This window comes from Neodiprion lecontei, chromosome 5 (genome assembly GCF_021901455.1).
Source record: "Neodiprion lecontei isolate iyNeoLeco1 chromosome 5, iyNeoLeco1.1, whole genome shotgun sequence".
Classification (NCBI taxonomy): domain Eukaryota; kingdom Metazoa; phylum Arthropoda; class Insecta; order Hymenoptera; family Diprionidae; genus Neodiprion; species Neodiprion lecontei.
The window spans coordinates 31,193,906-31,215,990 of NC_060264.1; the positions used below are offsets into that span (position 1 = coordinate 31,193,906).

Genomic DNA, 22,085 nt, shown 5'->3' on the forward strand with positions numbered 1-22,085 from the left:
TATCTAGATACTGACAGGGTTCTGTGAATCTGTTTATTTTTTTATTACTTAATTTCATACTTTTCTTTTTTTTTTTTCCACCCTTAGTCATCCAATTTTAAATCCGCCATAAAACTGTACAACAATTCAGTTTTACTATCTTGCACAATGCATTTGGAACGATCTAATTAATCTCACAGGATCGTAACAGATCTGCGGCATTTATTCAAAGTACACACTGCATTAATAATTTAATTCTTGTGTAAATAAAAAAAAAAGTATGTGTATGAATTTGTGTCACCCAAATTATATTCTTTACAAGTTCGATTTTATTGAGAAATTTAATTCATCAACACGCTGTACGTTATATCTTTTTATTAACAATTGATGTCCCTGCTATCCAGCTGTCATTTATACTTTTAACAATTCTAAACAGCTTGGTTATACTCAATTTACAGTTACTGGCACGTTGACTGACTGATGAAAATATTGATATAGTTTTAAACAGCCTTGTTCGACAGTCCTATTACAGTAAAATGTTGAACGAAAAATGTGTGTTTCTCTACACGATATTCTCCGGATTGATAGCGCTGTGCATCTTTCTTTATGGCTATGTGCCGGTATTTTCATCACAGATTAACGCAGCTAGCCGTCAAGATTTGCCAACTAAAATCGATGGCTCAAGGTTACTATGCCCTGATCCTGTATAATTTTGCATTCATTCTGTGTCGACAAAAGTTAGATCAGCCAAACCTGAAACAAATGGATCATCGGATCGATAAATATTGTCATTTTGCTGATGGCATTTTCCTTTTTCAGTATCGACCCAGAGCGCATCTACCATTCAGACGTCCAAAAGCTGGTTATACTAATCATTGACTCTTTGAGCATCGACTTTTTCACAGATTATAGCATCAAGAAGAATCTACCTCACGTTACACGACTCATTGATCGGGGAGACGCATGCCTCGTTCCATACAACGTGCCTTCACCGACAACAACCATTCGAAAGATTAAAGTTTGAATTGGTTGAATCTCTAGTAATTGAATGAAGTTGTAAATGTAGAAAAAGTAATCGTTAATCTGCAATTTTTTTTAGGCTCTTGCCACTGGCACGAGATCCTCGTTCATAGAATCGATTCTCACGTTCAGTGTGGAAGAATTGGAAATGGATAGCATCTTCCGTCAGGCAATGGACAATAAGCTTCAACTTATCCTGCATGGACCTGAAACTTGGAAACAACTATTTCCGGACTCTTTTCTCCGCTTCAAAACGATCGATACCCTAATTTTTGACTACTCTGAGGTGAAAATTGGGAAATAATTTTTAGACAGAATCTAGTTAAGATCAAGGATATTATTTACTCGTCTTATAATTAACGATGAATAGTAGTAGTCGCTCGAATTTTTCTGCTAGGCTGATGCCAATGTGACTAAAACTTTGGGTGCTGAGGTGGATAAAAATGATTGGAATTGGCTTCTGCTTCACTACTTGGGTCTTAAAACTTTGGGGTTCAATCGCAATTCAAACTCAAAACAAGTCTCAATCAAGTTGCGAGAACTGGATGCTGCCATCAAGTTTACACACTCAAAGCTGACTGCTCAAGTACTTTCGTCTCTCCCTAATTACCATTTCGCAACGTTACCTTCACTTTCACTCCGAGCGCAATTGCTTAAATGAAGCCCCATTTTCGTCACAGGGAAGTAACTACAGAATCATAATTGTTGGAGATACAGGCATGGGAATGCTTAACGTACCCTCAAATCCAAATGAAAGTCTCGGAACACTTGCTCCCTACATTGTGATCGGAACGCATTGTCGAAATTTTGGGTATGCATCAATCAACCCGATCATAACAATTGGTTTACATTATTTATCGCATTTGCACAGTCCTTTGAAATTTATGGGCGAAAATGATCTGGCGCCAACGCTTGCAGTACTGACAGGCCTTCCGATACCATCGTCGAGTTATGGCTCCCTAAATTCTGTCTTCTTGAATGAGTTGAGCGACGAACAATTGTTGTATGCATTGCATTATAACACTGCCAGACTGATGAACTTGACATCAAAATTGGGCATAAAATATATCGATGACCGTAAGTAATTTTTCGATGCCTGTAATGATTGTAAAATCACTCCCAGGATTTAATTTTTATTTTATTTATCTTTCCGATCAGCTGCTTATGTGCTTTTTGAAAATGCGATTAAACAGCATGGACGGTACTTGAGAAGTGTAAACTTGCGCAACCAGTTCCAGTTACGAAATACAATAAGAATTTTATACACCAAAACAACGGAATACTTGTCCGAACGTATAAATGATTTCTTAAACACCTCGGATGTACCCATTCAATATTTGGCATTTGTCTTGATATTTGAGGTAACTGTGATGAACTTTTGTCAGCTGTAAATCAGATCGGAATCAAATGATATTATAGTTACTGTATTACAGGCTGTGATTATTCTTGTAAATCAAATGGACGAAAATACTGCGAACAGAAAATTCAACTTTTTTGTCATATTCATAACAAATCTGATGATACTGACTTGGGTACTAGCGACAGGAATGTCTAAGCGAGGCACTTCGTTTATTTACATGACTACTGCGAAGGGTTTTGTCATTGCAAATGTTGCAGTGCTAATGTGTTGCAACTCTTACATTATGGGTACACAGAAGAGCTTTTTGACGAGATTATTTTCCGTGAGTAATGCTTTTGCAAAATTGATTCCCATAACGCTTTTAATTGTCCTGCTACTGTTTTATTCGATTAATAATCCAGGCTAGTACAGAAGTGGCGGAGAATTCCAAAGAGTCCATCGATACCATATCGTCAAGAATTCAATTGGCCACATCCAAGCACAAAAACATGAATTTGCTGCTGGTGTTTCTTATGTCAGGAACAATTGTTCACGCAACAAGTTTGCTCGAACTGAGTTACATAAAGCAAGAAAAATGGGTTTGGTTCTTTCTGTGGACTTCCATGTGTTTTTTCATCATCTACAAGCACATTGGAACAATATATCAAAGCGAAACTCCTGAAACAAGTCACGAGCTCTTGAACGAATCGCAAAATGTTAAACACGGAGTTATCACTGTAGTTTCTTCCATTTTAATCATGCACAGAACAATCATGGCTTACACGACAGTCGATAATTGGGTGTCGCATAACGATAATCGCTTGTGCACATCTCTTTGCTTGATTTTAGGTACATGCCATTTGAACGTATCTATACAACTTCACCGTTACTTTTTACGAGAAACAAATAATTAACAAAAAGTTTTTGCAATTATTGACGCAGGTCTTGTGCTGCTAGGATTTACTTGTAGCATTTATTACGAGCCCTTCACATCTGCAGTCGATAAATTCATCACATGCATCCTGCTCGGTCTTATATGCTGTTCAATATACGCATTGAACGCTGCTCAAGGGAATGTGCTTCTCCCAAAATATCCAGAATCAGAGTGAGGTTTCTTTTAATTAAATTTGTTTAACAATACATAGACTGCGTCGAATAGTGTCCATTTAATGATGCAAAATGAAATAAGATTAAAAAAAACTGCCGTTATTGTTGCCCTGTGTAATTTTTTTCAGTGGCGCACTGGAGATATTGTTTTTTTGGTTGACGTGGATATCCATCATGGGGTATGGGATTGGATTCTGTACGATACAAACCTGTTGCAAAGGAATGTCGAATAGCAAACAACTGATCGCAGTAGCGATAACATGCTGGGCATGTTTTACAGCCTTGCTTACTCGCTCTCATAAAGTGCTGCTGATATCCGTGGAGATGTTATTTGGCCAGGCAATAAGCGATGTTTTTAAAAAGCACAATCAATGTTCGATTCTTTCTCACGTATGGCTGGGCCATTTGTTTTTTCACCATCAGGCGAGTCATTAACTAATAGGAATCATTCAGTTACATTATTTAGTACGTCTATATTTTACCGAGAATGTTAATCTGACGCTGTTTCACTTAGGGATACACATACAGCCTCGATAGCATCGATATGGCTACTGGACTGTTATTTTCAAAAAAGATGTGCACTTTGATGTATGAAGTACTTCTGGTCATAAATACTTTTTCTGCACCTGTTCTATCATACCTCATTTGCATCCATGGAATGCTGAGTAACAATTCCAAGACAAGGTGGGTAATAAAATAGTTTATGCTTTGGTCACTTATGTTATTTACATTATGGCGATGTTTACCATCTTGCTACTAACTCGCAGTAAAAAGAAAGTTCGCTTCATGATAGAAGAAAATTCTTTTATTCATCATATCAGGTAATTCGTTGTCTTTGGTTCTCGGAGCTCTGAATTAATTTCACTTCTTAGGTAACTAATTTATATTTTGGTAACTTTTACAATACTGAGTTGTTAATTTGGCAATGCAATGAATAAGTTTTTTTTCTTGCAAATCACAGACTAAAAAAGATGAATAATAGGAGTAAAGTGATGTAAAAAATTGTAAACCTTCACAGCACGTCGCAGGGAATCTCGGAGGTAAACATGATTTTTGGATACTGTCGTTTTTTTCTGATGGCGGTATACCTCCTGGGAATGTTTGTCCATCGTCACAACGAATGGTTGTGGAATATTTTGAGTCCAAAGCTTCTCTACGAAATAGTTTACACTTTTCTGATTGCCTTCGTCATGATAAGTGCTCAAGTTACCGGGTTGTTACACGATCTAAGTGTGAAGCTACGCATGCCTTTTACAGAACCCATGTAGATATTGAGGTAACGGTTTGGTACAAACGATATTAGAGGCGTAATTCAATCTACTTAATAACAGTAAAAGTCTTTTGAAATTGTACGTCAGATAATAAATATAAACATATTTACAGATTTCATATAAATATTGCACAAAATCGGCTAATACTCGTTAATTTTGTCATGTAAAATAAAAGTAGCGTTCATTGTTAACATTACAATATACATTACCATACAGTACATCGCCTCGTATAAAAGTTTCGGCGAAAATACGGTCCAAATGAATAAATGGTATCTTTGAATACTAACTACTATTGTGTACACAGCTAACGGAAGTAATCTAAACGCGGCGTACAGTCTATTTATCTCAATCACGTCGTCCAGCGATTTTCTAAAGAAATAAAAGGTATGTGAATATTTGCAAATTATTCAAATGAAACAGCTTTCATTTTTACGATTAAACAGGTACTCACGGATTTTCATTTTCACATGTGACGACATACAGAAGTGTGAGATAGGCCAAAACTGGTGCAGAATATGTATTGATGACTAGAAAAAGTCCCGTAATGTAAATATTGTACGATTCTACTCCCACGTAGCCCGCAGCAATGTCAATAGTGGATAAATTATTGGAGTTACCCTGTAATAAGAAGGGAACAGTGAATATATTTTTTTTTCATTTGTGATTGCATAAGGTTTTGCAGCTTACTGATATAAATAATGCAACGAATTCAATCCAATTTTTATAGTCTAACGTACCTGATAAAAGTAGAACACATTGCCCAGCCAGTAAAAAATGTGGATAATGATATCACGATTTTGATAGCCCCTCAACGCAGCGTATATCACAATACTGAACAATATCTGAATCGGCAACAATACGACGTTATACGGTCTGTGTAACATTGTTGAAGCCATGACCCAGGATTCTATGACGAACCGCAGAAGTAGGGACAAAAAATTTCTTCTACTTCTCCGTATCGTACTCCCCAATCTAAACACAGCGCAAGTTGAAAAGACCAGCATCAAGCACCAGAAAAATTGCGCCTCAACAATTCCCCTGCAAAATGAATAATTATTACCGTTGTGTTTCCCTTTTCTTTACATTAGTGAAAAATAATTTAAGAAGACTTGCTCACTTGGAGGTTGGATAGAATGGAATCCTCAATACTGCTTCAGTTCCCATGTGCCGAAGATACACGCAAACAGCGAGAGCAATATACAGCGTCAAAGAGTACGTTTTATATTTTATTTCCTCATGGGTGTGTCCGATCCAAACGAGAATTGAAAGGGCTAAAATTGTTTGTTCAAAATATAATTATACTCAATGCTAGGAATTGGTAATGAAGCTTTTTGGTACCGAACAAATGATTACCAGAGATTAGCAACACGGACATGTTTATTTTGCTTTCTTGTTGCTGAAGCCAATCGGCGATATCGGGCAAGTGGGCATACATATCTCCGGTGCTATTCAGCTGCCTGAGTACCGAGTGAGCCAATAAACACAGGAACAGTTTCATAGAAATATTTGCTTGGAGAGAATGTCTGTAAAAATATCTGTGGTTGACATGAAATTTGCATTAATTATCAGGCTGATGTTTAAATGAAGAATATATTGGACGAATTACAATCCAAAATGTGGAAGTCAAGTCTATTTTGTAAATCAGTGTACCGACTGTAAATGGTGCAAATAGATTTCTCAGAAGATCGAAAACGTTGAAAATATTTTGTAGCAATACAGTAATTAACTTCTTTGCCATCTGCACAGATATAGACTCTATTCAATGGTGCGAGCCTGTATATGTTACCTTGGCGATTGTGCAATGAGGGATTTACCGATCTTGTACAACAATAGAATACAGAACGTAGTCCAAAAAAAGTACCAGGTACGGTGTTCTTCCTCAACGAAACTACTGCTACTGAAACTCAGAGCATGAATGATGATACCCATTATTAATAGACACTGTGTAGTTCCTTTACTTTTCAGAACCTAAAAATTCACGTAATACTGTTCACTTTGACATATTACCGGATTGATTATCTCAAAGGAATGAACTTTCATACCTGTACTAAACTATCAGCAGAGAACCTGCGCTTTGTACACAAGTAACAGTTTCCAAATAATATTACAACGATGACCATGAGAATTAAGTTACTGTTTGTATCGTTCGACAAAAGCAACGATTCGCTTGAACCTTCCCATAAGTAATCGACTGATGTCCAAAGAATTACGTTGATTATCAGAAAGCCGTATATCTTTCTAGGAGTAATACTCGTATCCTGCTGCGTATTCGTTATAATGTACAGCACCTATTCGTTGTACAAAAATTAAAGAGAACTTGTTAAAAATAATATAATTGTTTTGTTGGTGGTGAAGATGGTAATATTTTTGGTGAAAAACTCACATGAAACATGAAAAACATTGCGATTGTCATGACGTGAAGGTCATATTTGGTCATGCTGCTGGTAAGTTTATTTCTCATCCCTCTAAGAGCAGCAGTATATAAGAATACGATTTCATCCACGGTTTCATTTGTCAGTCCATTTGTTTCCAGCCAAGCTGTATGTAACTTTATGGCATTTGAATATTTTTCATAAGCTCCTGCGATAAGCTTTTATTTAGTCAAGTTGTTAGTGAAACAGAAATATTAAAAAGAAACAAAAGATATTACAAAAAAGCTGTTACTAGCGCCGCTATGTATTAATTTTATATAAATGTAAAAAAGTGTGATCAACGATCTCAGCCGATCCTTCAAATATTAAACAAATTTTTCATTTTCCATTTCATTATCAGAGCACGACTCGAACTTTTGAACTGAAAAGTTGAATTCGTATTAAACAAGATTTGATGAATCTCCAATGATTTTTTGCTGTTCCCTACTTAACTAGTGTTTAAAAATTCGGACAGGTTCAATAATGATTCTCGAACCGCATTGAAAAGGGCAAAAATCGAGTCAAGGATCAAAATTATCACTACGTGCCGCCAATTTTAGGGCACTTTAGTTTCAGATTAGAACACATGAAGAAGGAATGATTTGAAGGTGTCTTACCAGAAGCTTGGAATCCAGTAAGCCTTTTAAAGTGATTGAAAACTTGTTTGGCATTGTAGTAAAGACTGAAGAGCTTTCTTGACGTGGACAGTTCTCTCAAGACATTCAACGAGATACTTCCTAGACTCGACGCCGGTATTGGGATACCCAGCATCACTGCAAGGGTACTGCTTACGTCTATCTGATCCATCTGAACGGGCTGATCATCGTTTCCAGGACAAGATGCACCGATTGCTACAAAAGGTACCAGAGTTTCCTGAGGTGTGTTTCCACCATGACCACCCGAGTCCTTCATCCCGTGATCTCCGCAAACGATAAATAACGTGGACTCATTTTGGGAGTGCTAAAATATCATCTATCAATTAAAAAACAATACCAGCATAAGTATCGAACAGTATCTGCTCCAGAAAACTTTGCAGCAAAATTGTGATAAGCGAAGATAAATGAGTGATTAGCTCGAAAGATTCGATTACTTATAAAGACGTACCCAGTGCACAACTTTGGCGTTAATTCTACCGATTATCTCATCCATTTCTCTCAATTTCGGTTTTATCAGAGGACTTTGAGGCCCTCCTATGTGCCCGATATGATCCAACCCGAGATAGTGCAGCACCATAATGGTCCAATCGTCTTTATTCAACTCGCCATCGATGTGGCGTGTCACGTTATCGTCTACCTGAATTTAATCGAATTTGTGTATTCCGAACGAATCAGTGTGTGCTTCAAGAAAGAAGAAGAAATTCCAAAAATTGAATGGAGACAGTTTGGTTTCTTGACCAAAAGGATGGCATAAACACACGAAATAATTATGTAACCCACTAATTCATCCTCACCTCTGTATAATCTGTGACAAAGAATGACGTGGTTCCGTCATGCCGGTCAAATATACCAGGAAACAACCTTAACCAGGTATCGTCCCCGAAGAATACTAATTTATGACCATGGTTTTTGGCCTGCAATAAAAGACTGTCACCCGATATGCTCGTGCTGCCAAAATTCAATACCACATCCACAAATGTTGGCGCAGTTCCTGTCGTTATGGCCTGAAAATTTGATAAGTCATTTTCCTGATGCTGTAAGTCAGTTTTACCACTTTTTATCAGTGAGCGAATTGCCGCCTGACGCCGGTACCTTTATCCTGGGCATGGTGACTGTAGGAGAGCCGACCTTAGCTTGAAGAAGACACGCCGAGTCGTTTTGTATCAAGCTCCGTGTGATTGGCATACCGGCTTGTCCGATGGGTCCAGCAACAAAATCCCACCTCATTCCGTCGATCACCATGAAAATTAACCTACTTATCATAGGTTTGTACAACAGCTCGTTGTTCACTCTAGAGACAGATGTTTCAAATTTCAGCTCCATTAAGTTGGTGAAAATCTGCCAGCAAAAAAAATGAAGAGACATATTTCTATCACTGATAATTGTCTACCTGATATGTTCAACATGATCTGGAACGTCCTTAAAGCTGGCGATACCAGCATCCAGAAGTTGCAGTGGGAAGAAGCCGTACAGGAATAACAGAGCGGAGAAGAGGGTGACGAACATCGCATAGAACAAGGAACAGCAGTCGAGGGAAAATCGTGACGTTCCATCTGGAAGAAGACAGCTATTCAGAGATTGCTAATTTTTGAGTTGTTAAAATACTGCGAAATTTTTTAGAGAATTTTTTACTCGGCAATTATTCATGACGGCATGTAGGTAAATATACGGTGATAATAACAATAATGATTGTCGTAGGTTTTGAATGAATTCTCAAGACCAGCATGCACCAGCTATTCCTAAAACGGTGGATGAGTTTGATTTCTGAATAAAAGTGCGGCGCAGTCACTACAGAATCGATTGAGAATTTATATCAATGGCAAAGTTGATTATTCGCGGTTTGAGAGTACACGAATATCGCAATAACGAGCTAACCTCTTTTGCTCCGTTCATGGGGCGTCATTCTGTTGAAAATGATAGCTCACTATTGATTCAGTGTCGCTCCGCTTATTTTGACACACGAATCAAAATCGGTCCATATTATTTTTATTATTTTGGAAGGGATCAGGAATCTGCATCTAAAATATAAATGATATGTCACATGGTCAATTCAAGTCAAGGAGGTGAACGTGTTGAACGTGATGAAATACGACAATCTTAGATAACAGACGCACTGGTTCGCTACAATCATTCAAAAATTCTAAATTGTTCGTAATTTCATTGAATAACCGTGCACATATAATTGCACCGTAATTGCAAGATTCGTTTGAAAAGCGCATGTGGCATTGCCGAGCTCAACAATTTTCTCGTTCGGTCGATGCATGTCTATACATTTCGTAATTCTATTCGCCACAGAGATCCAGTGTGAAAAGGATAATTAATTCTTCAATTAATATTCCATCGGTTAAGTAGGGTTGTGACCATTATGACATTATTTTAAGGTTATGTAGTACTCCTAACTCTACCGATCGAGTGAGTCGCCCATTTTTCCCCACAAGCAAACGATAAGGATAGTTGGGCGCCAGATGCATTAGCGTCAAATTTTAGGTAATTAAAAGAAAAGAAAAGAGAAGGAAAGATATGATTAGGTTCTATACGAAGGTTTACATAGTTCGCTCAGTATAGACAAAAAATGGTAGAGGCGAGGGCTCGTATCTTAGTACATGCTCTAAGGGTCGTATCCAATAGATAAAACGCAGGAAAAGCAAGTAATAGTATCAAGCTTATTAAGAAGATGCAAAAAAATTAAATACAGTCAAAGATTTCAAGAAAATTTTCTGCAGCCAGAGAAAGATGTGAAAGACAGGTATTCGTGTGAGAAGCGACAAATAGATATGGTTATAGTTCGCGATACTATTACTCTGAGTCGTAACAATCAGCAAGGTTTACAGCAACCGGTTATCGATAGGCTAGCATGCAATAACAATACGACATCACTTAATGTCAACGTCAACAATTCAAGTGAAAACAGTGTAACATATCCAGAGAAAACCGCGTATAAATTCAGAAGATATTGCCAAAATGACGGCACTCAAAAAAGAGTGCTCCGATTTTCACAAAAAAATCTTCACTTCTTACGGCCCGGAGAAACGATCTATACATTATCTATACATATATTATTAAAGTTCGAAGGTGGAAATTTCGGATGTGGGATCGAGAATCGCGCTCCGCAAATTTCGACCACCAAATTCTCTACCTCCTGGATCCTGCGCTCTAGGTCCTTTACCTTCGACTTCCAGGACGCGCGTTCCGTAGTATTTATTATAAATTAAACTGATCGTTAAATATATCTCGAATGAGGGGGGGAAAAATTGGACGACCAATTTACTAGACACGTTTGACAGGCTACGACTGTCGACAAGTTTTGGCGGTAACATCATCTTATTAGTTTGAATTCTGCCTACGTTCAATGATTGAGAAGATACGAGATTTACGATTTTAATTTTGTTTCTCAATTATAATGCATATTTTATTCGGTTTAGAGTCCTTGGAGAATTCAAGTTTACGCCTGAGCCCGCGTGCTAAGGCAATTCGGTAAGCATCCATGTATATCGCAGCTTATTTCTTCAGCATACATGAGCTGCTAACCCAACCTAACCCAACCTAACTTAGCTTAACCCTAGCTAACCTAACCTGACCTCTGGTTCAACTGGTGCATAATAACAATTGCGATCCACACATCAGAGACCGTTTAGAAGGGTCAGTACAGCACCATGTACGCCGTTTCGTACGTATGTTTAGTTGTGCGTAAATCAAGTATTTAACTTATATATAAATCTAATAAAATTAAATATAGCAACAAAGTGAACCAGTTGATTACATACACGTTGAACAGTAACTTATTAAGTAAAATGACAATCGTCAGCTTATTAAAACGACTGTCAGAAGTGAACAGATTCTATGGAACTAGAGTAAGTGTGAATTTTTGTTTATCATTATTGTTAGAAATTTCATTATTCCTGTTTGTACTTCATTGAACGAAAGAACACTCTTAGCGCATTCATAGTTTTACGCTCACTATTATTCGTGTTGCTCAATAATCATGACCTTAGAGTAATATATAATGGTTAAAAATAACAAGCCAAGGTTAGCGTATTCTAACTATGTTCACTTTTAATTCACACACCACACACTTTGCGTTGTTAAATTATGTTTGCACTTCTTAGCGCTCTGGTAAATCACTAAAAAATCGCCATGTTCACTGTTCCAATTCCACATCACAAATCATGTCCAGAAAACTCCATTGAATAACTTCCTTCACAGCCAGATACCTAATCGGTGTCTAGATGAAATTTCTCACGAACTATTCATTTAATCGTAATGCTGTAGCTGAAATATCGCAAAGAGTTTGGTTTTCCGATTAAAATAGTCTCTTGTGCAATTACAATTTTTCCTGATAAATTGAATTGCTTCTCAGATATAATGTGCATAATTGTTAAATCGCTGGGTATCAATACATAGATAAATTTATTGGATATCAAAGATGCATTTTATCAAGAGAAGCTATCCACGTCTGGAATCGCTGGTCATAGAATATTCTAATCATATTATAATCTGCAAATCGTACATAATCAGATTGAATCAGTGGAAAGGATTTATCTTTCTTTGAGTGACATTTTAAATTGTGAAATATGCTGAAATCAAAAAAGCACACCTTCATGATTTCAATTTTTCAAACCATCTGCCTTTAATCTTTCAGCATTTAAGTACAAAGCCAAAGTTTGGTCTTCTCTTTGACATTGACGGGGTCATAGTTCGCGGTAAAACGGTTCTGCCTCCCGTGCCAAAAGCCTTTGAACGTCTACGAGATTCGGATGGCAAATTTCGAGTACCGACAGTATTTGTTACAAACAGCGGGAATGCGCTTCGCAGTCAGAAAGCGAAAGACTTGTCCAAATGGATCGGTTACCAAGTGAAAGAGGAGCAGGTGGTGATGGCGCACTCGCCGTTGCAGATGTTTAAACAATTTCATGAAAAACAATTTTTAATATCAGGCCAAGGTCCAATTGAAGATATAGCCAAGGAACTAGGATTTAAAAAAACAGTAACGATCGACGAGCTTGCCAAGAATTTTCCGTCGCTAGATTACGTAGATGTGGCCAAAAGGAATCCACGCTGCGGTCCGATAGATCCTGACTTTCCGAGAATAGAGGGTATCGTCATGTTCGGAGAGCCAAAGGCTTGGGAAACTTCTTTACAACTGATGGTAGATCTTTTGTTGACCGACGGAATGCCCGTTGCTTCACCTCTGGCCATTCCTTACCCACATATCCCAGTATTGGCCTGCAATATGGATCTTCTGTGGGTGGCCGAGGCCCCGATACCAAGATTCGGTCATGGCGCCTTTTTATTATGCCTTGAAAATGTCTACAAAAAAGTTACCGGTAAAAATATGGTCTACACCGCGCTTGTCGGTAAACCGAGCGAAGTAACATACCACCACGCCAATCGTATGATATTAAATCACGCCAAAAGTATCGGGATCAATCACAACATTGAAACGATATACGCGGTTGGGTGAGTCAGCTTCTTGTTCCTCCACGTCCATTTTCAAAATGCCATTACTAAATGTGATTTGTTTTCAAAAACAACCCAAGTTCGATAATTTATTGCGTCATCGGTTGCTTCATTTCATTAATTGATTACGCAAGACGTTAATACGATGTTTCACTATTATCTATTCCAATGTCGAAGGTTTCTGTTGAACCGTTAGCCACTGGGTGGAGTAAAGAGCCGTGTTTATTTTTACTTGAGCCTACAGAACGATTGCTAAAATAGAATCACTGCAAGGCTCTTTCGTCCGTGTTATCTTATCAGAATAATAAAAACATACCCAGGTTTATTTACTGTAGAAAACTGACCACACTCAATGATAATTGACCTTTGAGAATAGGAAAGTCTAGCTTATCTAGAGAGGAGAATCATTTCGAGTGGTTCAAGTATCGATATCTTTACAGCTGTTTAAAACGTTGCCTGTTTTTCTATGCATTCAAAACAAAGCATGTTTTCTTCATGAAATGAAAATAAAAGTTTAAACGAGCAAACTGTCTGCTTCATTTATCATTGCCGTGCATTAACTGTTTAATCTATTTCACTTGTCAAACAATCCTATTACTCGTCAAAAAATCGAGATAACAATACCGTACCATTTCAAATAGACGCTTATTAAAAATTCTCTAACGAAATGACGGCGTTCTTGGATGCATGCATAGTTTTTTGACAACTCAATAAAATCTGGCGGGGGGGGGGGGGAGAAGAATTGTAATATTAATAATAATGATAATAATAACACAATGTATCTTCACTTATTTGCAGCGACAACATAAACACGGATGTTTTTGGGGCAAATTTATACGACAAGTACCTGGCTCGTTATGCAAACGGAAAAGGCAGTAAATCGCGCAGCATGGAGACGCTGATAGGCAACAACGGTCTGAAGCGTTGCGCCAAAGCTTGTATAAGTATTCTTGTCGAAACTGGAGTACACAAACGAGATTCCGAGTTTATATCCGAACACAGTCCCAGGGATTTTTTACCGGTCGAAGATGCGTTGTGCAAACCTGCTTTCATAGTTAATGACGTAGAATGCGCGATTGATCTGGCCTTCAAAGAAGAAAAGTTTGATTAATCAGGTGGTAAAAATTTTAGCCTCCAATTTTCAGAGACTTTTCGAATTTCGATGGAGAAAATTTAGCCTGAGATCCGAAGCACTGCACAATTACGTTTTTGGTAGTACTCGGAATTTAGAATTTGAAACGTTGTATAATTTGCTGATACGAATCAATTGAGTCATGTATATACTATCATAAATATTAGGTATGTGGCACAAAGCTTCAATATTTATGTTATTCACATTGTTTGCAATATTACTATTCAAATCTCTCTTGCCATTTATCATTATACATCGCACTCAGTGACAAGATTCATAAAAGTCTTTCTTGTTTGCCTTTTTGATGCCCTGTTTTAACATCGAATATATGTAAAGATCGGTTTATGGCGGCGAGACTTTGTTCTCAGTTTATGCTACGATTGTAACCATCTTACTTTATGTGGGAAATCATCCCAAATACTTGTAACTCGTTTTTTTTTACTCAAAGTTCAGGTCCATTGAATGCATGCATGACTTATATCAGTGTAATGTTATACATAAATGTTATATATACACTTGTACAATGTGTACATACATGAAACTTAGTCAAAGCATAATAGTACGTTCCTAGATTTAGTTTTAATAAACAATTTTGAGACGATAATTTGGAGTAGAAGCGAGCGACGGTTTGAAAATTTTTAAACATTACCCATGTAATAAATAATACTTTCGTGACTATTAATTGTGATTTACAAGCAACATTTTATGGCCATTAAAGTAAAAAAGATCGTTATAATTTTATTCCAAGATAAATATAAAGAGTAGAAAATCTCTTGCTCGAACGATAACTAAGAAATAATGACAAAAAATTGAAAAGTTTTCATTAGAGAATAATAATTTTGATCAGAGTTTAAAGTCCATTTTTATTACAAACATTATTCAAAATTATACTCAATCCTAAATTTATACATATAAATTATGAATGAACTCAAATGCTAATGAGAAGGCAACTCTGCTCGTATATCGATGCAAGACTGACCAAAGCTGAATTAAACGACTTCGTAATGTCAATATATGTGCTATAATAATGTTGGCTGTTTATATATTACTAATAATGATGATGATGATGATGTAGTAATATGAATAATGATAAAAAAAGTTACGATCAAACTAAAGCGGTAGGGTAAAATTGATATAACAACGCACTTGTGTTGTTCGTAGAAAAATATTTAGCTGGATATGTTTTGTAGTATGAAGAATGAAAACTAATAATACGAATAGAGAAACGAATGAATCTTAAGAAAACAAATAAGAAATGGTAAACAATTATCATTAAAAAATTTATTCAAGTGTAATTTGAATACCTAACTAGTTTAACAATTTTAATCATGAAATACACATTGAAATATGATCTGTGAATACTTTTTAAATAGTAAAGAAGAAAAATTGCACAAAGTTATTCAACATTTAATATGACATTGTTGAGATGGTAAAAATATGGATAATTTAATACGCACATAAATATCAGTGCTCAGTAGGAGATGAAATTGATAAAACCTAGAGAATGGTCAATTAATTAACAACGTTGAACAATTTTTGCACTTACGAAATGAAAAACGGTCTCGCATCAAACGCATACAGCATTGTGTTTACAGATTAAATATTAAAGTATCGTCGTTCGATAATATATATATTTTAATTATCGGCATAGGACGGAATTAAAACAAGTATTCTCATATTTCATAATCTATACGTTTCTCCAAAACGTTGTACGTATGTACGTTCAAGTACTTCAATATAGGTATACATTACATAAACGAACTTGATGCAATTTTATTATTATTTACATTAAATATATCAAAATAAAATGTGCACAAATATTTATCGCGTATTTGTAAATTTGAGAATAATTGTGCAAGAGTAAAAAAAAAAAAAAAAATCATGATTTTTCAACACATTAGACTGCAGGAATTATTGTACATTATCATCTGCGTTAAATAATAAATATTGCAAAATTTATCAATGATACACTATAGTGTGTAAATTTTAATTAATAAACAAAACCTTTTTTTATACTTTTGTTCTATTTTGCTGGAAATTATAATTCAGGTAGAAGCGATGAAAGCGAGTTCAACCACTTTTGTTGTATCTGCAGATTAAACTGTTGGGCTGGGAAAATTTTATCTTTAAAATCCATTTATGTGTGTTTTTGTTCATCAAGTGTTTCGGCATTGGCTCTGAACTATGATTCGATTATTTCTAGACATTGAGAGGAGGGGGATAAATTAGACTAGTATTTTTGATTTAAGTAGACGAATATTATAAGCAATGAAATAAAATGACTAATTCGTACGTACATATATAACGAGGATCGAATTTATTTCCACGTAAAATATTACAATGATATTTTATTTTTTCCTAAATTTCTTATTTCTTGCGATAAACTTGTGGACCATAATTAATCTTAAACTAATAATTATCGTTGGAATACCAGAAATATATTAAATTATGCTTGAGCTTCGTAGATTGAAGCGTTAATTACAAATTACAATGTTTATTAATTCCCTAAAATCTTACACGTAATCATAGAAAACGTCACACACAATCTTTCGCGCACATTATAATCGTACACTAATCTAATAATATTTACAGTACAGTTACTCTAATTTTCAAAGTTTTCTGAAATTATCTTAGATTCCTTTCTTTATCAACCCTCTCTATTTTGCTCATTTCTTTTATTCTTCTCATTTAAGGTACTCGTTATTTTATGTTTCATTAATATAACAATTATGATCGGTAATAAAAATCACCCAACCACTTTACTTAATCGCTATTAACGATATACTTGCTGTGACCAAGTCCAAGAATTAAGTCGTATAAGTTTGAAAATTCGTAACATCTTTATCGGAACAGATAAAAAAAAAAAAAATAAAATAAAAAACCAAAAGCCAAAATTCATTTATTATACAATTATACAGGAGTACCGATTGCCTATAATTCATATTCTCATTTCCATTTTTCTATCTTGTTACTGACCTGGACGATTATTGCAAGATAAACTACGCACGCACGCGTCCGCCAAAAAAATACATAAAGTTTATTTGCAAATTCTCACATTTAGCTGACTTTATCGTTGCGATTTTTTTCTTTCATGAAACAGTAATAAAAATGAATTATTGCTTCACTGCCCATAGACTCAGAACGACTTTCTTTACAATATAATCCCTGGCTTGGATGTTACTGCATTTCATATAACGAGCTTTAAGCAGACAATAATTTGCTGTACGTTTGAATATTATTAATAATTGTACTGGTTCGTATAAATAAGAAACATAAATAAAAAATGATTAGACCAGAAAAAATATACATAATATTCATACATACGTTCATAAGAATCAAAGTTTCACGTTTTTTTCTTTTTTCTTCAAATTTTACAAGAGTACAATTTGTTTGTGTTAAATTAAAATTGAAATAATTACTATGATCAGTGTCCATTTATTGAGAGTCAGTAATTGTTCGGATTTTCTGAATCGTTTTGTGTTGAAACAATTATGTAACTAACTGATGAGAGAAACGAAAAAACATTACAAACTGTACTTAACGATAATAACAACAATAATAATAATAATAATAATAATGGTAATAATGGGGAAAAAAAATTTCAGAAACAAAAATGATATAATCATTAAACAGGCAATACAACTTGTAATCACTAATTAGTATAAAACAATTTAACACATAAGTAAATCTATATCAAACGGTTTAACTAGTATATGATCAAAACAAATTGCCTCGTTACGTGTAAGACATTTTTGTCAAATGTCTGATATTTTATTCGGAAGGAAATATTGTGCGAAGATACAGAGTTAATTATTTGATATGAAAAATAAATATCCATGTATCATTGTACCGTTTGATGTCGTTTTACTTGCTTACATATATTCAACAAACGATAACTCACGATTCGTATTCAAAAACTCGAATCAAACTTTCTTAAATGTTTTGCACAACTTAATTTCAATTACTAAAATTCATTTTATCACGATCGTTACAACAACCACGACGGTCTGAATAATCTGAAATATGCTAACTATGTAATTTTTCGCTGGTTACAATATCTTATTCTCGGCCTTATTACTTTGTTTTCGTTTCAATTATGATTAATCAAATTCTGACTTATTCATTTTCTTTTCTTTTTTTTCTTGTGTAGTGTAGTATTCTTTTTGCAACAGCCAAATGTAAATGGAATAATTTTTGCAAACCGTTAAATCAAATTTCGCATGAAATAGCTGATGTTCCATTTTTTATTCGGTTATTTTATTCTCTCAGAAATATTTTCGAGGTTATTTTATTGTTGAATGTTTACCATGTTTCGGGAGATTAAAAATAATTAGCTAAAAGTACGAATGACCTGTATGATAATGGAAATTTGCATTGAGAAACGCAGCACAATCTAATAAAAACGTTAAATTTCAAATAACTGTACGATAATTGTGTTTTAGTATTTTTGCAGAGATCACTAGGTTCTTTAGTTTTCTTCATCAGTAATTCATTAATTCTCTCTTTCAGTTCTACTCTTTTACCCACCTACTTTGCCGTGAAGAGCAGAGGGGACTCTATTGCCAGTTTTTGAACCTGGTTATGATTTATCGGACATAATTGAAAATTATGTCTTAATCGGAAGATAATAAACCGCGATCTGATTCAGACGCGGATCAGACCTCTAAAAAATCCTTGAGCAAAGTTACACGCCGTTTCTCGGCTATGTCCTTCTGATTCTCAAGATCACCACGATCCGTTGTTTCTGCACGCTCAATTTTCCAAGATAGATTCTCTATCTCTGCTTCCAATTGCGCTTGCTGATACTCGAACTGCATGAAAAAAACATAGTTACAGAATAGAATAAAACATTCGCTTTCTCTTTTATTGAAAAACGAATGACAAAAAAATTCTCTAACTTTTATAAGTTAAATAAAGATAAGGAGACTGTTGAATTTTCTATAAAGAAAAAAAACTTCTGCAGTTTGAGCGCGACATCTAATTTATCTGGCACACATATCAGAAATGAACGTTTAGACTTGATTTTCAATGGACAAATGAAGAATTTCTATGTTTACTTACCAGTACTTTTCGCGGTCCTGCCTCCATGAAATAAGCATATGGATATGTGTACTGGAGCGTATACCTACAGCGGGCCAAAAGAGAAGCAGCTTCAAACAAGTGTTGCCAATCAATCCATGTTCCACTGGCATGCATTACTTTCTTGTGGATGCGAGATTTTATTGTTTCCAGTGTTTGCTCTTCCAGCTTGAGCGACTTGCTGTGATTTTCCCACTGTAATAAGATTTCGGTCGATTAAAAACGAGCAATTTACAGGATTTCACGCTCAGATGTAAAGTAAAACAGTTTACCACAACCTTTCGCCTGAGTTGAATATTATATGATAAGTATTTATTTATTTACCCTTTCATAATAATGTAGATATTTTTTCAGGGCTTCCCGAGCTTGTGCATGGACACTTTCACGAGAAATATTAGGATTTTCCTTATACCGTGAACATTCGTAGTATTCGCTGCCATGTGCCTTCCAATCACCCAGGCACATCCAGCAAAAATCGTGTTTGCAATTGTAACATTGCATATGATTGCACCCGCCGTTTTTTTCTATGCAAATGTGGCACTTTGGACACTGAAATCGATTACGAATGTGTTGGTCTACTTCATAATATACGAGTCACTTAAATAAGGGCAGGCGTTTTTTTTACCCACACAATTAGCCAGCATTTCAGTTCACTTACATCTTTGGTGTGAGCGCATATGTAATTTGCAGTCTCTGAGTCATCTGCACATTTAGTAAGCCATTTCTTTATCGTACCGCAGTCGGTTGGTGCATGATAATCCATACCACACCTGAAGCTGGAAATGTTTGGACAAGAAAGATAAACAGATTTGAAATCCCACAAGAAATGAATACCAAATTTGCCAGAGAATAAAAAAACGTTTTCTTAAGCAATCAATAATCGCAGTTACCAAAATGGTGTTTTACAAGAGGAACAGATGACTTTTTTGGCTCTCAATTCTTTGGAGCGTACGACTATCTGGCAATTCGGTCCTGGACAAAAGCGAAGCTGCGGATGAGACTTGACGTAATCACGGAAGACAAACTGCTGATATCTTTCTCTCATTGTCAATTTGGTAAGGAGAGATAGGACAAAATCTTCTGGCACAAGTACTTCGCAGTCCTGAGCCATGCAACCAATTCCTAGAGAAAATGAAACAATAATACGATAGTACGATTGTATGAACGAGTAGTAATGGATCTTGTTGTGTCTGTAATGAAACCTATGAAAAGTTGACGAACGTACCGGTTGAAATGCCTTGTATAATTTGAACTTCGAAATGCATACACCAGCAGTCCTTGCAGAAGGTATGGCCGCATGTTAGAGCGGCGAATCTTTCCAGGGACAAAGTATTAACACAAACCAAACATGTTCCAGTCCTTGCACCTCTGAGGGCTATGCTGCTGTCCGGTTCATGGGAGGATTTGATTTTGGAAGTAACCAAAAGACCGGAGGCGTCGTTGCGATACTTGAGGATAATATCTTGAAGCGCCCACTCATGGGCATGCAACAATACTTTGGCTAGGGATGGCGTGATCTGTAATCTATTACTCAGTTCTTCGACATTCTCATTTAAAAGTCTTTCTACCTCTTCGACTTTGAGGCACTCGTGAATCGCATATTCCGGATCTTTTTTGTTCTGCTCTGAATCAATGTCGTTGTCTGCCTCGCTGCCCCATTGCTGATTATTGTAATAATCGTCGTATCCTGGATCGCCGCAATCCGAATCCGTGTAATCCATGTCGCTCTCATATTCTTCGCCCGACATCTGCGTGGTATTGAAAATAAGTATCGCTGCATCTTTTGATCCCAAAAATGCATGGTATATACAAAATCAGGATGAAAAAATGGCAAACTTGTTAACGTACTGTTTGGTTATAAGGGACAAGTTTGACAAATAACTTTCAAGCGAAATATGATTGAGAAAAAATACTCTTCAGGGCAAAAGTATGTTCGACATGGGGGATTTAGGATGGTGAATTTTTATTAGCGATCAATTTGGTTTTACCGATGCTTGCATGAATTGATGGAACAGTGTCGATGTTGTTCAAGCTGAATAGATGATTGTTCTTTTCTCGAATATAAGGATGAATCGGGGTTATAAATACGTTAAGAGAGTTGGAGTGAGAGAGGGAATGGAGACGAAAAAAATTACGAAATTTCGTCAAGGCTCTGAGTGTACAGTGGGCAAATTGTGGAGACCGTTTATTTCTTGCGGTCCTAATTATTGCAAGAATAGATAAAACATTATTATTCAGATTATGATTGGGAACAATGACGTTTCTGATACCGTAGAACAACAAACGAGGAGAATATACATGCAAACAATAGATGTATGAGGTTCCCAATTTGTTTTCTCGGATTTACAGTTTTCATTCGGGTGAAACTCGAACATTGAATTCTTGGGAATATTCGTCTGAACACGTACCTTGGATCGTTCGATTATCAAGAGAAATGCATTAAAATCACAACTGACGTTGCAAAAATAATGCTCTAAATATCCTCAACTTGGGTAACACCACTCACGACAGAAGACCACCTCGTGTAAAAGCTCCCCCCACTATACACGACGTCAAGAGAGAGACGCAGAAAGGGTGATTACAGACGTGCCGGCAGACGTGCCGTACCGATTGTCCTCCCCTCGACGATAAGGT

At 36.0% G+C, this 22,085-nt stretch overlaps 4 protein-coding genes across 11 annotated transcripts; 2 read left to right on the top strand and 2 right to left on the bottom strand.

Moving 5' to 3' along the window:
- Positions 1-451: 451 nt before the first annotated feature.
- Positions 452-4,713, top strand: LOC107226828 (GPI ethanolamine phosphate transferase 2-like). 2 transcript variants are annotated; one of them, XM_046739858.1, is made up of 9 exons: positions 452-664; positions 799-997; positions 1,079-1,285; positions 2,433-2,681; positions 2,761-3,187; positions 3,281-3,443; positions 3,574-3,868; positions 3,960-4,129; positions 4,464-4,713. In XM_046739858.1, exons 1-9 carry the CDS (start codon positions 516-518, stop codon positions 4,711-4,713), a joined length of 2,109 nt encoding a protein of 702 aa, XP_046595814.1. In that variant the 5' UTR covers positions 452-515. The 2 variants fall into 2 exon arrangements, with proteins under 2 accessions (XP_046595814.1, XP_046595815.1); XM_046739859.1 differs by lacking the exons at positions 452-664; positions 799-997; positions 1,079-1,285 and adding exons at positions 1,800-2,076; positions 2,158-2,360.
- A 143-nt stretch (positions 4,714-4,856) lies between these two features.
- LOC107226862 (GPI ethanolamine phosphate transferase 2-like) lies at positions 4,857-10,278 on the bottom strand. Of its 7 annotated transcripts, none has more exons than XM_046739852.1 (15): positions 10,055-10,278; positions 9,659-9,801; positions 9,174-9,336; positions 8,876-9,074; positions 8,578-8,787; positions 8,232-8,420; positions 7,745-8,087; positions 7,100-7,296; positions 6,759-7,004; positions 6,503-6,684; positions 6,070-6,251; positions 5,834-5,987; positions 5,454-5,754; positions 5,168-5,334; positions 4,857-5,085 (listed from the first exon to the last, which is right to left on the bottom strand). In XM_046739852.1, the coding sequence occupies exons 2-15, from the start codon at positions 9,684-9,686 to the stop codon at positions 4,857-4,859; spliced, it is 2,790 nt and encodes a 929-aa protein (XP_046595808.1). In that variant the 5' UTR covers positions 9,687-9,801; positions 10,055-10,278. The 7 variants fall into 7 exon arrangements, with proteins under 7 accessions (XP_046595808.1, XP_046595807.1, XP_046595809.1 ...); XM_046739851.1 differs by lacking the exon at positions 10,055-10,278 and adding an exon at positions 9,898-10,047; XM_046739853.1 differs by lacking the exon at positions 10,055-10,278 and having other exon boundaries at positions 7,100-7,254; positions 9,659-10,047.
- Positions 10,279-11,367: 1,089 nt separating this feature from the next.
- LOC107226832 (haloacid dehalogenase-like hydrolase domain-containing 5) lies at positions 11,368-17,382 on the top strand. Its single transcript, XM_015667775.2, has 3 exons — positions 11,368-11,634; positions 12,423-13,240; positions 14,039-17,382. The coding sequence occupies exons 1-3, from the start codon at positions 11,575-11,577 to the stop codon at positions 14,349-14,351; spliced, it is 1,191 nt and encodes a 396-aa protein (XP_015523261.1). The 5' UTR covers positions 11,368-11,574; the 3' UTR covers positions 14,352-17,382.
- On the bottom strand, positions 16,534-22,019 carry LOC107226865 (potential E3 ubiquitin-protein ligase ariadne-2). Its single transcript, XM_015667832.2, has 7 exons — positions 21,860-22,019; positions 20,677-21,199; positions 20,342-20,573; positions 20,110-20,227; positions 19,776-20,000; positions 19,434-19,646; positions 16,534-19,183 (listed from the first exon to the last, which is right to left on the bottom strand). The coding sequence occupies exons 2-7, from the start codon at positions 21,197-21,199 to the stop codon at positions 19,028-19,030; spliced, it is 1,467 nt and encodes a 488-aa protein (XP_015523318.1). The 5' UTR covers positions 21,860-22,019; the 3' UTR covers positions 16,534-19,027.
- Positions 22,020-22,085: the final 66 nt, after the last annotated feature.